This window comes from Folsomia candida, unplaced genomic scaffold (assembly GCF_002217175.1).
Source record: "Folsomia candida strain VU population unplaced genomic scaffold, ASM221717v1 Fcan01_Sc002, whole genome shotgun sequence".
Lineage (NCBI taxonomy): Eukaryota > Metazoa > Arthropoda > Collembola > Entomobryomorpha > Isotomidae > Folsomia > Folsomia candida.
Window position 1 is genome coordinate 11,418,993 of NW_019091194.1, and position 15,765 is coordinate 11,434,757.

The 15,765-nt window shown below is 36.8% G+C and overlaps 2 protein-coding genes across 5 annotated transcripts in view; one reads left to right on the plus strand and one right to left on the minus strand.

Annotated features, from left to right (window-relative positions):
- The first annotated feature begins 6,377 nt into the window (after positions 1 to 6,377).
- On the plus strand, positions 6,378 to 7,962 carry LOC118434650. Its single transcript, XM_035848659.1, has 3 exons — positions 6,378 to 6,826; positions 6,902 to 7,072; positions 7,151 to 7,962. Exons 1-3 carry the CDS (start codon positions 6,758 to 6,760, stop codon positions 7,388 to 7,390), a joined length of 480 nt encoding a protein of 159 aa, XP_035704552.1. The 5' UTR covers positions 6,378 to 6,757; the 3' UTR covers positions 7,391 to 7,962.
- A 1,145-nt stretch (positions 7,963 to 9,107) lies between these two features.
- Positions 9,108 to 15,765, minus strand: part of LOC110843043 (E3 ubiquitin-protein ligase TRIM9) — a 65,145-nt gene continuing 58,487 nt past the window's right edge. For 3 of the 4 annotated variants that reach the window (XM_035847855.1, XM_035847854.1, XM_022088955.2), the window contains 8 exons: positions 14,130 to 14,223; positions 13,920 to 13,968; positions 13,824 to 13,839; positions 13,680 to 13,745; positions 13,052 to 13,092; positions 12,850 to 12,934; positions 10,309 to 10,355; positions 9,108 to 10,021 (listed from right to left, as the gene is read on the minus strand). In XM_035847855.1, coding sequence (XP_035703748.1) covers positions 9,887 to 10,021; positions 10,309 to 10,355; positions 12,850 to 12,934; positions 13,052 to 13,092; positions 13,680 to 13,745; positions 13,824 to 13,839; positions 13,920 to 13,968; positions 14,130 to 14,223 — 533 coding nt within the window. In that variant the 3' untranslated portion in view covers positions 9,108 to 9,886. Of the gene's footprint in view, positions 10,022 to 10,308; positions 10,356 to 11,913; positions 12,632 to 12,849; positions 12,935 to 13,051; positions 13,093 to 13,679; positions 13,746 to 13,823; positions 13,840 to 13,919; positions 13,969 to 14,129; positions 14,224 to 15,765 lie in introns of those variants that run through there. The other variant, XM_035847856.1, reaches the window with a different exon arrangement.

The following is a 15,765-nucleotide window of genomic DNA, read 5'->3' on the forward strand; positions in this document are numbered from 1 at the left end:
CACAGAGTGAGGAGGTGGTGGCGAAAGTAACGTCGTCGCCATAATCGTTGCGAGATGGAGAATCTGTGAGGCAAAGAGAGATGAGCACATTTCATGCTTTCCACAACCCACACAGTGAAAGTCGTCTACAATGTACGTACATATGTAAAGGACATACGTAAAGGAGTGCAGTGTGTGTGTGTAGAAAAGAGAAGATCCGCATGCGTCACTGGTCGCTTCTTTGTCCGATTTAAGCTCACGTTAATTCCCACGTATGTATTTTTACTTCTAGTGTTATCGTATGTGCTACTTGTGTTTACATAAGCAATTATCTATGAAACTGAACTAATTAAAATTAAAATACTACGTATATAGATCGTTACAGAGTTCAGAGGTTGTATGTGTTAATTTAAGTTTAATTTAGGAGAAAGTTGACACGTTGGGGATTTTTCGGCTTGGGAATTATTTGAAATAAGTTTAATTAAATGCTGTCCATTTTGAATTTTGCAAATTCCTTTGTAATTTTATTATGTAATGCCAGTTCTTTAGTTAAAAGCACAGACTTGAATTATACATACTAAGTTACCTTCAAAGTATTTTTAAACACGCTGAATGATAATTAATTAAAATCACTCTTGATCTCAAATGTGTATATTTCAAGAACTCTGTACTTAAACGCGGAATCTAATATTTTAATTAAAACGAAATTACCTCGTTAAAACTTCAAGTTATTTTCTACGCGAAAGTGCACTTCAATTTGTCAAAACAAACTTTGTGTCACACAGCTTTGAGTGAGTCTACCTACACCTCTCCAGAATGACTTTTGACAAAAAATATTCGAAAACCATTAACGGTTTGATAGCTTATACATCAACCATCTTAAAATATATAAAGTATCCTGAATTAGATTTTTGTACAGAATATGCATTCCATGTTTTCATACCGAACATGAACGTGAATTTATTGAGATTGAACATCGACTACTTTGGTGATAGAAACTGAAGGAAAGCAAGAACCCGGTAGCACGGAGCTGGATGCGTTGGGCCCGACGCAATCTGTGTTCTGAAAACGAAGCAAGCGAGAAAGTTGGGTGAGAGTGAAAGCTTGAGCTAAAGATAGAGAGCAGCAGAACCTTCTCCACTGAAGCAAATGTAACGGTGGAAATGTGCTATGACCAAACATCGGTAGTTCTTATGTGCGATCATGCAATAATTGGTCCAAAAAAGTCAAACGAAGGATTATGAAGGCTTATTTTGTCTGAAGTAAATATTGTTGCATATGTATGTATGCACGATTGACATGTAATGCATATAAATAAGTAGACTGTGGTGAGTGGGACAAGAAACCAACATTTTTTGATTCGTAAATATTGTATTCAAACATTTATATCTGCACGTACTTTAAGTATTACAATTATGCCTGACCTACAGACCAATAGTAAAAATTTGCCAACACCTTCATTCATATGCAAGCAACTGTTTAGTTTTATGCATGACTCAATAATAAAGCAAAATCTATAATCTATTAAAATATTTCTACAATTGATGGTGCAAACTGTTAATGAAAGCACTTTGACATGCTGCCCAACTTTGTCACTATTTCCATGCAATACATCCTGCAAGTTGATGAAACCCACGTCCCGTTTTGTTTATTACTTCCGACTATACGAGGGCAACATGACTTTGCTTTTACCCAGGAGAAAAAAAAATGTAGAAATCACTCCTTTCGTATAGCCAAAACAAATTTATACTTTGATAATAAAATAGAAATCTTAAATTGGTTCCGATTTACAGTAAATTTTTATATTGCATATTATTTGCGTTTTCTTTAGTAAATTGCCCATTCAGAGCAAATGAAAACAAATTGCTTTAACTCTCTTTCTCTTCTTTAATTTTAATTCCGACCACATTTTTTTTGCCCATCCAGCAAAAACCGAGGAAATGGGAAAATCCACTCCCAAATGCGATAATATTAAGAGTTTGCGTATACTACTAGATGAGGATTATGACTTTTATGAGAAAAGTTTCTGCTTAAAATTGCATACATAAATCTTTCAGAAGGACATTCTCTAAAAATACAAATGAGAATTCCAAGCATTGTATTCTCAATTTGGCACTAATAAACAACTCATCAGTTTTAGTCAGAGTACATTACACGAGCTACTTCGACTTCACGTCCGACTTTTATATACTTTTACTTGCGCATGTAAATACAGATACAAACTTATCTCTACTGGGAGGCCATGGAAGAGGGAAAGTGGGAAGCAGGACGAACGAGAAGGATCCCATCTGGTTATAAAGTAAAGGGTAATATTCTCAATTTCTATGAAAAATACAGACCCAATTTGGTAATGCAACTTCCCTGTCAGTAGGGTGACTGACGAAGGGATGGATTTTTCACTTTTAGTAAAGTATCGCGTGAAGTGTGGCTAGTGTGAGGAATGGAAGTCGAACTCATAACTATTTGGCTTACTCATCACAAAATATGTTCACCTCTCTTGCTTATAAGTACACATTTACATAGATTTATATATGTTGTTAAATTACATATGATACCATCCATTATTTCTTGACATTTAGTATCTAAGGGCTGTGTACTAACGTATCGGATCACCCAAATTCTGTCAAAAATGGGCAATTAATTTTCATACGGTTTTAAATACCAACATCGAGATATGAATTTGAAATAAACTGGCCTAATATTGTAGATTCCAAAGCAGATAACTTGAGTGCCCCAACCACGGACTGGTTTTTGAAATCATCCACTAACGGGTTTGCTAAGTATAATAAGCAAGACATTCAAAGGAAGACGGCATGTCATTCAGACCTATGGCAAGAAATTCACAGCATCCGTTGTCCGTGGGGCTGGGCACGGTTTTTTTTACTGTCGCTGGTAACAAGCAACCAAATCAACATCATTTTCCTAGAACAGCTTTCATCTCTCTCTTTCTCTCTCCCTCTTCCCATCAACCTCAGCCATTAAGAGCACTGGAGAAAATGTTATGTTCGCATTATCATGATTCGTTCTTCATTACAATCGCAGGACTGAAGTGGTTTTATTGACCTTGCCGGTCCCCCAGCCGATCTCCCCCTGCAAGATTAGATTCGATCGCTGATGCAAGATCACCAAACCTATTTTAACGCAGTTCAAGAGGGAAAGTTTTTTCTATCCAAAAGAATACTTTTCTTGTGTGTGGAATTTGTAGGCGCGGACGTATCTTGCGAGACGACATGGCATAATGTGAGAAAAGAACGAAAAAAATCATCACGTCCATCCTTATTCCCGTTGGGGCCAAATTGAACGTGCCACTGTTCAGGGGCGGTGGTCTTTTGGAAATAAAAGTCACATGCAAGATAGTTTTGAACCATCTTATTCTTTTCCGAACTAATGTAATACAAAATTATATGTTAAATAAAACACTATTCATATGGCAATATTCACAACTTGAGAGATGTTACTTCGATATGCATGACACATTATGTAGCTTAAAGAAGCTTTCATATCTGCTGAGGAAATATTGAGTATCAAAATTAATTATATTATCTCTCTTACAGTTAAAAGACATAAAAAATGGCATAATGTTAAGACTATATCCTGCATAATATTTACCAAAGAATACATTTTTATATATGGTACATCAGTATTTTCAGATTGCCGAACCTAAATATTTAGCCTTCTACTTACGCACACGTATAAGCTTCTTTTTCTACTTGGTTTGTTACACGTATGTATATCAGGCTTCAATTCTATTTATAAAACAAGGATATAAAGGCCATAATCCATTAGCCGTTTCTTTTAATTGGGACGATTTTCTAAGCTACGGAAATTATCAAGGAAATTGGGATCAGATTTCTAATCCAGTGGCTGGAATAAACTGGAGCAAGTATTTGTATAAAAAATGGAGAGTCTTGGTTAACTAGAGGTGCATACGATCGACTGAACTAATTCTTCGTTATAGAAAATGTGCGAAACGGATATTGAAGATGAGTCATAAAATACGCATGCATACACATCTGGTTGAAAGCTAAAATCAAAAATGTAATGCGTGAAGCGACAAACTTATTAAAATTAACATAGATGTGAAATTAATCCTATGAGATAGCGAGTCCATTTATACAAACCAACGATTGCAAATGCCACCACGGGTTTAGCATTTGTCATTGCTATCATCGTTTAGCATTGGTGAATTTGATCTAGTAATATTTGTGTACAGTTCAAATTTGCATTTGCCAATAAAGATTCCGAATAAAGCATTCCAAGGGGTGACATTTTGCGGTATCGCATGTTCTAAAGTTTTTTTTGGAGTACGACAGAATTGACCTTAGGATGTCCTCAAGCCTCGAATTAACTTGAATTGTAAAACTATTATGGACACGGAAATTGCCCATTAGAGCAACGTCGTTATTCCTAATGTCTCATGTCCAGAAGCTAAAGGTCCTACTAAAAATTAGTCGGAAACTTTGAGAAGTCACTTCCTTATGCCAGAGAAAATTATTTCCTCGTGACACTTATAAAAATGCAGAATCCTACTCAAAACAACGTACCGTTCATAGCGTCCATACGAATTTTGGGTGACTACGTTACAAAAAACATAATAACACGTAGACAAAAAGAAACTCATTCAGCAAATTACGGAATTATATTTTCTGTACGGGATCGATAAAAACCAAGCACCATGATCAAGTTTAACATGATGATTTTTACTTAACTCGTTGTACAGAAGGGACCAGACGACAATTTATTATGTACATAAATATTTATGAATTAATAAATACATAGCTACATACATGCATCTGTATGTGAAAGAGTTGAGGTGGTCTTCAATGTTGAAGTTGCAGTCTGAACTGCAGACTCTTCATTGAAATGTGTTATTTGCTAGATGCTATTAAAGTAGATGTGCACATGTAATATAATCTGTACATACATATTTACATAGACTTGATAATAATGCGTAGATGATGTTCTTGTGTTGCCACTGATGTAAATAAATTTTGCATGAAGTACACTTTTCAGATCATCGTGCACCAGTACCATTCCTAAATAAATATATTCTCAAATTAAATATGTATATAACTAAATGTACATGTACATAGCTATACATATATACTATAAACTGTCAATAAATTATAGGCTTTTAATGTTATCAAAATAGAATGTCTGTTTTTTTACATTTATCCAGGTATTTATTCAGTCAAGGTCGAATTTTTTTTTGCAATTGGTTTCATTTTTTACCGTTCTGGCTATACATATGCATTTCATAATAATCTGCTCTATGGGACAATGCTAAGTTTGCATTGTCATTGAAATTCTGTGTGTTAGAAAGAATTGTATTGTGAATAAAGTATGCTTAAGAAAAGTATGCACTTGAGAGAAAAACTTATGACAGCATACTTATGTGCGTCTCGAGTGAAGATGATCAATTGGATACTGTTCTGCTACAAAATGGTTGGATATTGGTAGTCCATTTGCTTTATCCTAAATCTTCTATTGACTCGTCTATGTATAAAAATACCGTATGTAATTTCAGGTAAAATATGAATATCAAAACTTTTAGTTGGCAATCCACACAAACTTCATCAAAGATTTCAATTGTTACGTGTTCTATTGTTACGTGATATATAGAGATGTATAAGTGCTGATGCTACAAATTTCATGAATTCACAAACAGTAACAAAGTATTCAGCAAATGTTCGTTTATATTTTAGCTAGCAGACAGACCCGATTATTATTCATGCTGATCCACTTTTTAAGCCAAACTAAATCAAACTACCAAAAATTCCGTTTCCCACCTGCGAACGTGTAATTATTCCCAATCATACTTTATTATTGGTGCACCATGATCATAATTCTAATAAAAAAATCCACCACCCATTCCTGACAATTATTATGCCGTTCGGCAAACCAGGGCAAATGTTGAATACATCAACTTGATCAATTTTCAACGCATCATATAATTGCTTATGGAATCAAAATCAATTCAGCCTAGTAGCTATGCGTTAACTCTTCTTATTATCGCTAATACGAATAATTTTGTTACACAAAAATCGGCAAAAACAGGTTTGCAAACGAGGCTTATCCTACTAACCTGGAACGAATATGTACATGCACAACAAAAGTTTTAACAGCGTTTGACTGTTATGTTCATATGCTGTTTTTTGCCCTCCGCCAGGTAACTTTAACTCGTCGTCGTCATCGTCGTGGTCATGTGTTGGAGTAGTACCTATGTACTTATGTAGGTATATGCATACATAGTTATCCACCTACCTGTTCTCTCCCTACACATTTTATTCAGCATTTTACGACGCTACGACGCGAAGAGAATAATTTCTGTATGACGAATGCCAACCATATCGAATCGAATTCGTATACTCTAAAGTATTATTATAGGAAACGCTAGCTGATTGGTGTAATAAAACCTCGTCCCAACTCACGCATGATGAATAATGCTTTACAGCGTTGGCTTGTTCCCTTTAAATCTGAGTTGTCCCCTTAACATTCAATTCACACTGCATCATTTCATTTCATTTCATACATCATCATTCCTGTTGTGTTTGGTAGCAATATTCGCACTATTGTTATAGGCTTGACACTCAGCAAGTACGGAGTGCGTTATTTCTGTGCGCAAAGAGAAATTTGTTTGTTTATAAACAGTTTGGCCAATAACAGTGAATTGTTAAGACGCCTTCGTAGCAAGACACAGCGTGACCTCGAAAAAAATTATTCGACTCGTGTCAACCTATTGTTGTAATTATATGATTTCTTGCCAATTTTAAGTATAATGGGTTTAAATCCATGTTGTGGGATTTCTTTGCAAAATGGAGCACGTGCTGTGGCAGGAGTGGAATTCGTAAGTTGGTCATAACCATGCGACATTACAAAATTGCAATTCAGCAAATTATTAATTAAGCGATTTGAATTTCAGTTTACATCCGGAGCCTTTTTCCTCACTGGGCTAATCATAGTACAAAAGTTTGCACATTCATGGAGCTGGGGAGACGCGGATGTCCCATCGCTACTTTTTGGAATTGCATACCTTATATTCTCCGTCGCACAATTCGTCCTCACCGTGTATTTGTTTCTTGGAGCAAACCAGGTATGCATTTAATATTTAGCTACAAAAATTTCAGACAAAATGCACAACTGAAGGAAAACTATTTTGGCAAATTCCTAGAATAATAGCAGACATTGCATGAAGTGGTTTCTTGGAGCTTGGATACTTCTGGTGATATTGATCGTGTTTGCGGCATGTGAAACATATCAAGGAAGGTTGACAGCCAACATCTTATGGGCTAAACCAGTACTTTTAGGCTTTACAAGTTTGCTAAAGCTGTACTGCATTTGGGTAGTGTTTGAGTTTATTAGTGACATTCGACACTTCGATGTTGACAGCACGAGAAAAACTCCAATTTAAAAGTGGGTGCAATTTTTTAAATCTGTGTTCTTATTACAAATATCGTCGAATTATTATCGCATAAGCTTCAGTTTCAAGTGAGATGGTGAGAATTTTTTTGTGATGGTTTCAAATGGAATGTGGAAGTGAGTCAGCGTCAGCCGAATGGTCCGCACATGGAATGGACCCTACAAATGACTCATACATAAATACCTAAATGTGTTTCCTCCCCCACCCTCGAGTGCCAGTGTTCTACTTTGGATAGTTTTTGCATTTGCTTCGTTGTGCTGTCTTTTTGTGTTCGCTATATACACAAATAATGTGTATAAATCCATGTGTACATTAACTTGCGCTTATTTATCATGTTAATTGATATCCCATGTATGCAACTTAATTTTTCATGCTAAAAATAATATTTACTTATAAAAATCTATAACTAAGGACAAGTACTATATTTATTACGTATTATCCTTCATCACCTCAGGACCATGGGCCATTGTGCATGCAATATACGATGGCCAAATGCAAACTTATTTTCATCAACCTTACTATATGTAAATGTGTGCTTGGAATAAATAATTGTACAAGTCGGACATCGTTTGCATATTTTATAGTACATACATGTACGTCGACAATAAATTAACTTGGATATAAATAAAAAATGTACGTCCCAAGTTGAAAATAATGGAATGTGAACAATGATTGATGTTTTAATGAAATTGGTTAATCTGGTCGCTACTGCATTTCTATCGTGGAAGAACACATACATAATTTACTCCTCTTCTTACTTTATTAGGCTGCCTTCTCGTCTGTAACAAAGTTATTTTAAAACTGAATATTATTATTTTTCTTTGTTTGCACAGTGTAACAAGAGCCTCCATGTAACAAAAGGTGCGTTATCATCACTCGCACCCAACACGCATCCACCCCCTCCCTCCCTCCCTCCTTCCATTCCTTGCTGCACTGTAGGGTTTGCTGACAGATTCAAATTGACTGTCGGTTGGTTGGTGCAATAATGCATTGCCCATTAAGTCAGTCCACAGGGAATCCTAGATACACAATGAATCAAGGACATTGTGCTGATAGTCATTATTGCATCGAATTTAGATTTGCTTTCTGCACCATGGTTGGCTTAGGGGTTGACATCCCGCTGCATTATTCTCCATTCAATTGAAAACTGTAAGCTTGTAATCTCTTACCTAGAATAGAACTTTGAACTTATTTCGTGTCCCGGCCACCCAAAGTAAAGTTGATAAGTAATTTCCTAATGAACTTTCTCATCGGCGAGTGAGGTATGCCCGACCAGAGGACACAAACTAGGGGAAGTTTTGTCCTCGTCGAATCTCTCAACGTCGTGGCGCCGACATGCATTCATCAAGCGTGGAGTAGGGCAAGTGCGTTAGTGAATATACGAATGTTGGTGGCATTGTTGGTGGCATTGGCTGGTACTTTGAAGTTGATGTGAATAAAACATAAGGAGACAAATTTTGTGGACTTTGGTGAAAGACTTTGATGACATTTATGAATTAGGGGTGGTGGCGGAGAGAGCAAAATAATTGGCGAACTTTGTATTTCTATTAATTATTTAACGAGCTTGTTCTCCTTCTGAGCATATTGGGGACGAGTTAATGGATGGATGTGTATATGCATTATCTCAATGTCACTGTGATAATGACCTACGTTTCGACTAGAGGCGGAGTAGTACGCGGAATTTAGTCAACAAATGGACATAATCATGTACTTTGAAAACGCAACAATTTTTTATTTATCGAGGTTGACGCGATATTGGTATAAAACATTTAAACGCCAACAGTCAGTTTAATTACTTGATTTACTTGTACTAAAGAGCAGTCTGGATTAATTACCATTTAATTAAGCATTGACAGAGTATACGCGAAAGTTGTTTGTAAACTTATGTATATAGATAAACGGTACGTACTTTCGAATTCTTCATTTTCATTTTTTTGCTATTCAATTCTATATTTGGGCAAGTAATTTTTCCATATATTTATTTGTACACTTTGTTAAAAAAACTCACCGAATAATACAAACTCATATTTAAACAGTTGTATCAATTTAAAAAATAGGAAACTTCCAAATTACGTGAATGCACGCATCTGTGATTATATCATAAACGTAACGTCAGTATTCTGCAAAAAACTTGTAGCACACTTGAACCTTAATGACTATGACTGCACATGGCGAGAGTTACATGTTATTTTAATGTACAAAAGAGATCAACTATAGATTTATATGTACACATTTGGATGAAATGTATCTCATAACATTTTAACTGACAACTGGATATAAACACTTTGGGGTTTCACAGACTAGTACTAGTGACACTAATAAAATAAGCGAGAAAAATGGTAAAATCAATAGTTGGACAAATCGTAGTAAGATTTAAAAGGATGGGTCGTAACAACATGGCTAGGAAAACATTTTTCCGATTAACGTGAGGAACAGGCAGATCTGCAATTATAACCAACCTGCAAATCACCCATTTCTTCATCCAATCTAACGCCTGCACAGCGTCCCATTTTCCGTGAGAACGGGATGTTCCATGGCGGTGTGTAGGGTGACTGTGACGTTACAATTTAGACTGACAGCTGGGTAGAAGACACCGTATAAACTAGTGAAAGCTACTGGACCCTGAAACAAAAAAAGTGTTCAGATCAATTCTTTTTATTCACCCTAATGCTCGTATTATCCATCTCATTCCGGAAACGGTGCTTAGTTCAATTCTCGTTTCCGCCAACCACCTACCCACGATTTTTTCCCAAGAATTATTGAATCGATTGACGTCATACTCAACTTGTTCAAAGTTATCATCTTTTTTCACATATTCAACCACAACAAGGAAAGCGTACATACTCGCGGAATTAAATAAATAGCATCATGTAACTTGATAACACAATAAGTAGTAAAATTGTACTTACTTGTTGTTCTTCGTTGACATAAAATGAAATTTGGCGTCGGTCCAGGTCTATTTAACAAAATAGACAAATAGACATCATAAATCAATCAATCATAAATATTATCCTAAATATTATAATAATACAATCATAAATATATTTTCATTTTATTTTCAAATACCATCGGTATCTTAAGAATACCACTTCTACAAGGGAGTGAGAGTCCCAAGAGATGTTCTAAACTTTATTACTAATTCATTTACGAATTTAAAAACATAGTTTAAAACAATACAATTCAATGTTTAAGTTTGCATTTTGGTGCAATGCTTTCGTTTCTTAGCTCTCTTATCTACAATGCTCTCTTTATCTCAACAAGTACACGTTTTGTCCTGTCTTGTCGTGCTCACACCACCACCAGAGTAATGCATTACTCGCAGGTGGCTGTGAAGCAAGCGTGTAAACAAAACGATATTGTTGTCCAGGTCAGGACAAAGTGAATTTTGGCATTTACTCTCTGAAGGACCACGAGTACGGTCATTTGTTCTCCTTCCTCTCTCTCAAAGTGCGACGACCACCTCATGTCCCCCCTACCAAGGTTGTTATATAAAACATTGACAATATTTAATTCTCTTCCCCCCTTACCGTCTCACTAATTCTAGTGTGTCTTTTAGTCAGTCTCATACCATGTCAGGACCAAGGCGCTCACAGCGCAATATCGACAAGGATCCCGTTGAATATGCGGGATTTGCCGACGAGGACAGCGATGATTCGATTAATACTGAAGGTACTGCTTAACTAATTAATTACATATGTATCTTTTGTTACAAGTATGACCAATAATTAAATATCATTGTGTTGTCATTATTTTTCAGAGTCCTCCAGTTCTTCACAAACTTCTGGAGAACAAGAGGAACAGCAGCCATTTCCCCACCCTGTCCCGACCAAGAGGTTTCGGAGATCCCCGCCTCCAAGCGATCACGACGACGACAGTGATGATGATGAAAAAATTGAAGGTAATTATAACTTACCTAATTATTATTTAGTAGCACTCTTTGTGCACTTATTTTGAGGAACTCTGGCCGACATAAATAACTAACCAAGTAAGTAACTATTTTGGTTATTTTGCAGATGCCTCATTTGACGACGCCGCCTTCCGTTTTGGAGAAGTTGAGGCAAACGAGGCCATCCCACTCGTCCCAGTCCCAGTGGTTGTGGGATCGTCATCGTCAAGTGATGCAGTTGGAGGAGATCTAGGAGGAGGTGTGCCGGTCTACTCGAAGAACCCAAGACTCCAAAGGGCAAGAATCTCTTTTCTGGAGTGGTTCAAAACCCGGGATGCCAATGATGATCAGCGGCGAATGATCATGGCAGATGCAGGTGTGACATCCAAATTCAAGAAGACGGTACACCACGCACTGGATCTGGGATATTTTGTATTTAATGGACACCACAACGGAAAACCGAAACGTCAATCTTTGTGGAGTTATTTTGGTAGAATGTGGAAGGGTGGACAATCGGACGCGCAAAAGGCGCATAACGCAAACCCTACAAAAAAAAGCGCCAAATTTTTAGGCAACAACAACCGAGTTTTCAACACCCCAGATATTCACATCCTGTATTTGAGCGTCCTCTTGTATTTACCCCCCCATTTTGATCTCACGTCCTTCAGAATTGGCGACCGACCTTGGGCTGACTTGATACAAGATCCCACCATAAGGAAACAATTTTACTTTGGCAAATGGCTGTCAAGTGATGGCGTTTTCGCCATGAGACGTGTCCACTTCACTGTTTCTCCTAGTACCAGCAGCGAAATAAAACTTCGTTTGCTGAACGAAGCCGACCCCTGCATCTGTCTGGAAATGATGGTGACTCTGTGCAAGGAGATGTTTGTAGCCGAACAGGCTGAAGGATTTTGGATGGTAAATTACCGGTCGAATTATTATTGCTGACTGCATTACTTTGCGTAATTGTTGTAATGCGACCCCTTTAATTGTTCATCTTTTCTTATTTTTTAGACATATGGAGACCAATTTAATGTCATGAGTAACTCGGAACTCTTCATCATCACAAACACAGCCGCCATCCCGCTTGAGAATCAGATTGCAGCGAAGATCTTAGCAAATGATCATTACGAGGATGGTGTCACCTTTTTCGAGTTCGTAGATGACGATGTGCCAATTCGCCCTCCGAACTTTGCAACTTTATCCGAATGTGAAACGTCCCCGTTCCGAATTCGACATTCCTCAGTTAAGGAAAGATGGATGGCTAATAGCAAGGAAGACGCAAACATTTGGACCCGAATCGTGACCCAGTCAAACAACTTCCACGGCCTGCCCCCCGACCTAATCTGTACAAAGAGATGGGATGTATTGTTTCTTGAAATGTATGTTCTCCAAAGTATGCTATTTATTATTGTTCGCACATCTCTCCTTATGTGATTGTTGCCTTTTGATAACTATTGTTTTTGATATAATTCTATTAATTAACTACATGACGAATAAATCAATTACATAAGCCAGAATGGAAAGTAAATTTGAATAGTCAATTAAATGATCATTTAATTACCCAAGAGTATCCCGACAGTTGATCCGGTCCCAATTCCTCCTTCAGTTCGACACGAGTGAACCCCGCAATGGATGAACCAAGACCTCTGTAAGACATTCAAGAGATTGTTTTGTCTGGTTAAAAGTTGAATGATTAATAACACTCGTTTTGTTATTTATCTGATTTGGATAAAATTTAATCGTGAAAATTGAGAGAAACAAACCTGATGATCAACGTACATTCCCCAGCCCTTGTCATCTTTTCCTGTAAATGGACGGATTTATTAGAGCGTGACAATTATTATGTGTAACTTTTTTTATTTTCTGGATGTTTGACAGGCTGTTAATGTGATGTACTAACACACACAAATTCATGAGTTATTGTAGCTTTTTACGATCTCGACTTTGTGTGCAAATTTTTTGGCTCGTGTTCGCTAATTTGAGATGCGGCAACGTTACAGGATTCAACGAGATGGGTTTCTCGCATCGTAAAGTAGTAGAAATTGCCTCATACGAAGTCAGATAGCTAAATGCACAGGCAAAGTCGTGTCTTTTTTTGGCATATCAAATATTTAGCATGGTTTGTTGGGTCGTAAACTAGGATATCTTGAAGGAAGGGAATTGATCGAAAGCACTATATATTCAATGCCCAATTTTATGAGATACTATTAAACGTCCCACGACATGAACTAGTTATCAGCCATAATACATGCATCAAATGTCACCTTCCAGCTAGCGGATTTGTTCCTCACTCTTATTTTTCGTATACACAAAGTTCGTACATTTAGACAGGATGGCCCAACACATATTATTGTACAAATTACTAATTAAACAGTCGCTTTGTTGACTTACCCAACATTTCATCTTTTGCAGCATCTATCCTGGCAATACCGAATGAGGGGTCGGCGCTTGCGTCATCTGTAAAGTTGACAAAATGCAATTGTTTTTAACCAGCAATTTATGAGAAAGAAATCACACTAAGGAAATTTTACTTACATTTGTCCACCGAGAACTACATTGAAGAAAGTAAAATTATAGTGAAATTAAGAAGCATGGGCATTATAGTAATAATTACATAGAAAACAACCTTACCTCCCAATAATGTACGCCACGTGCGAAGCCAACGCTACCCAAAATCAACCTGAAAAAAAGAAATTAATGTTCAACTGAGGATGAGTTCTCTACGCAAGAACAGGACTATGTCACTGGAGGGAGATGCCCTCCAATATTATTAATTACAGCCGATGCAGACACCCCAATGTGGTCCAGCAGTGATATTAGTTTACAATTAACAATTCGTACCTCGGCTCGTAGGAATCGGTTGTTGCTGTGTTGTTCTCATTCAAGAGGCGAACACCGTGCGCTATCAGACTTGGATCAAATGTAAACCACGCGACTGAAAACATACATAAAATTCGAACTTTAGTATTACATACTGACATAATTTTTGTTGATGAAGACATGATAATTTTTATTAACAAATGTCAGTTAGATCATAGCAAATTATCAAATTATTCATCTTCTTGTCTATGATTTTATTTCACAAGTATGTGCGTGTCAGTGAATAAAATTTTCATTTCTCCCCTTGTTTTTTAATACTAATAAAAAAGGCAGCATTATTGGGTTAGTTAATTATACAGATAGGGTTGGGTAGTTGAAGGTAAAAAGAACTTTATTCGCCATGCGGGCATGATATTATTATTTTCTAGATTCTGGCATACTGACCTCTAAAAAAACCGTTAATTTATTTCTACTAAACTGATAAAAAGTAGGATACATAAGCAATGTTGAAACATTCCAATTATATTCAGCAGTAGTAAGTTCGCCCAACCAGGTGCTCAGTTATTTCTAATTCTGATTTATGTGGGTGGACTGGCTACACATGGTCACCAAATCCCTCACCAAAAAATATTAAAATCGCACACACGCAGTTGTATGGACCATGTGTGGTATGTATTGAAAGTATTTTACGTGCATGTACATTATAAGCTCAATTTTTAATTCTATTGGAGTAGAGATTGTGAATATGATAGTCATGAAATAGGAAATGTCGCCATAAGTTCTGCACAGTGATTAAGTGTGTACATACGTAAGACCCACTTTGCGTTTAGCAGTTAAAAAGTCTTATGCAAATTTCTGGAATTCTAGTCTCTCTCCATAAAGTATGCATTCTGTGACAATGGAATGAATGGTCCATATAATTGCTTAAACTTTTAGCCTAACCTCACCCATATTCGAAGCTTATTTAATGCAACCGTCGCAATCTGCAACCGAGCCAGCAAATAAATAAGAAAAAAACTCTGACAACATTCGAATGTGCCAAGTTAGAAATCGATATGTACATATCTATAAATTCAACCTTCCTGAATAAAAACCTACAGTGTGCAGTGTTTATATAGCCCGAGTCAGGGACAAAGTCCGCTTCTAAATTTTTGCCAAATGAGAAATGACCCGTACCAACTACAATTCGCAATTGCGAACTGCAGTTTGATATTTGTGATATTTAAACGTCAAAAATGTTCCCATGATCCAGCATGCGAAATGTCAACTTATTTGACCAATTTCAAAAACCAGTATGGGTCACCCTACTGGGTCCTCCTGGCAAAAAAATCTTAAAATTTACTTCACATTTATTAAGCTGATCTGCCCCTGCAGGATCATGCCAACTTTTTGTCTTCTACGATTGTTTTCCAAAACAGTGGGGGTGACCCTACTGGATCCTTCAAATAGTGATTCGTTCGTTATGACATTGCACTTTCCACTTTGATCGGTTTTAACTTCATATACTTTCATAAGAAGCTATTAAGTTTCATCATACCGAATTTCATCTTTTTAAGACAATTTCTAAAATCGGCATGGGCCACCCCCTAGGGTCCCTCCACTTAAAGTGTTTACCGATTTCACTTCATATTCTTCCATTGGGGGCTGTTAGCACCTT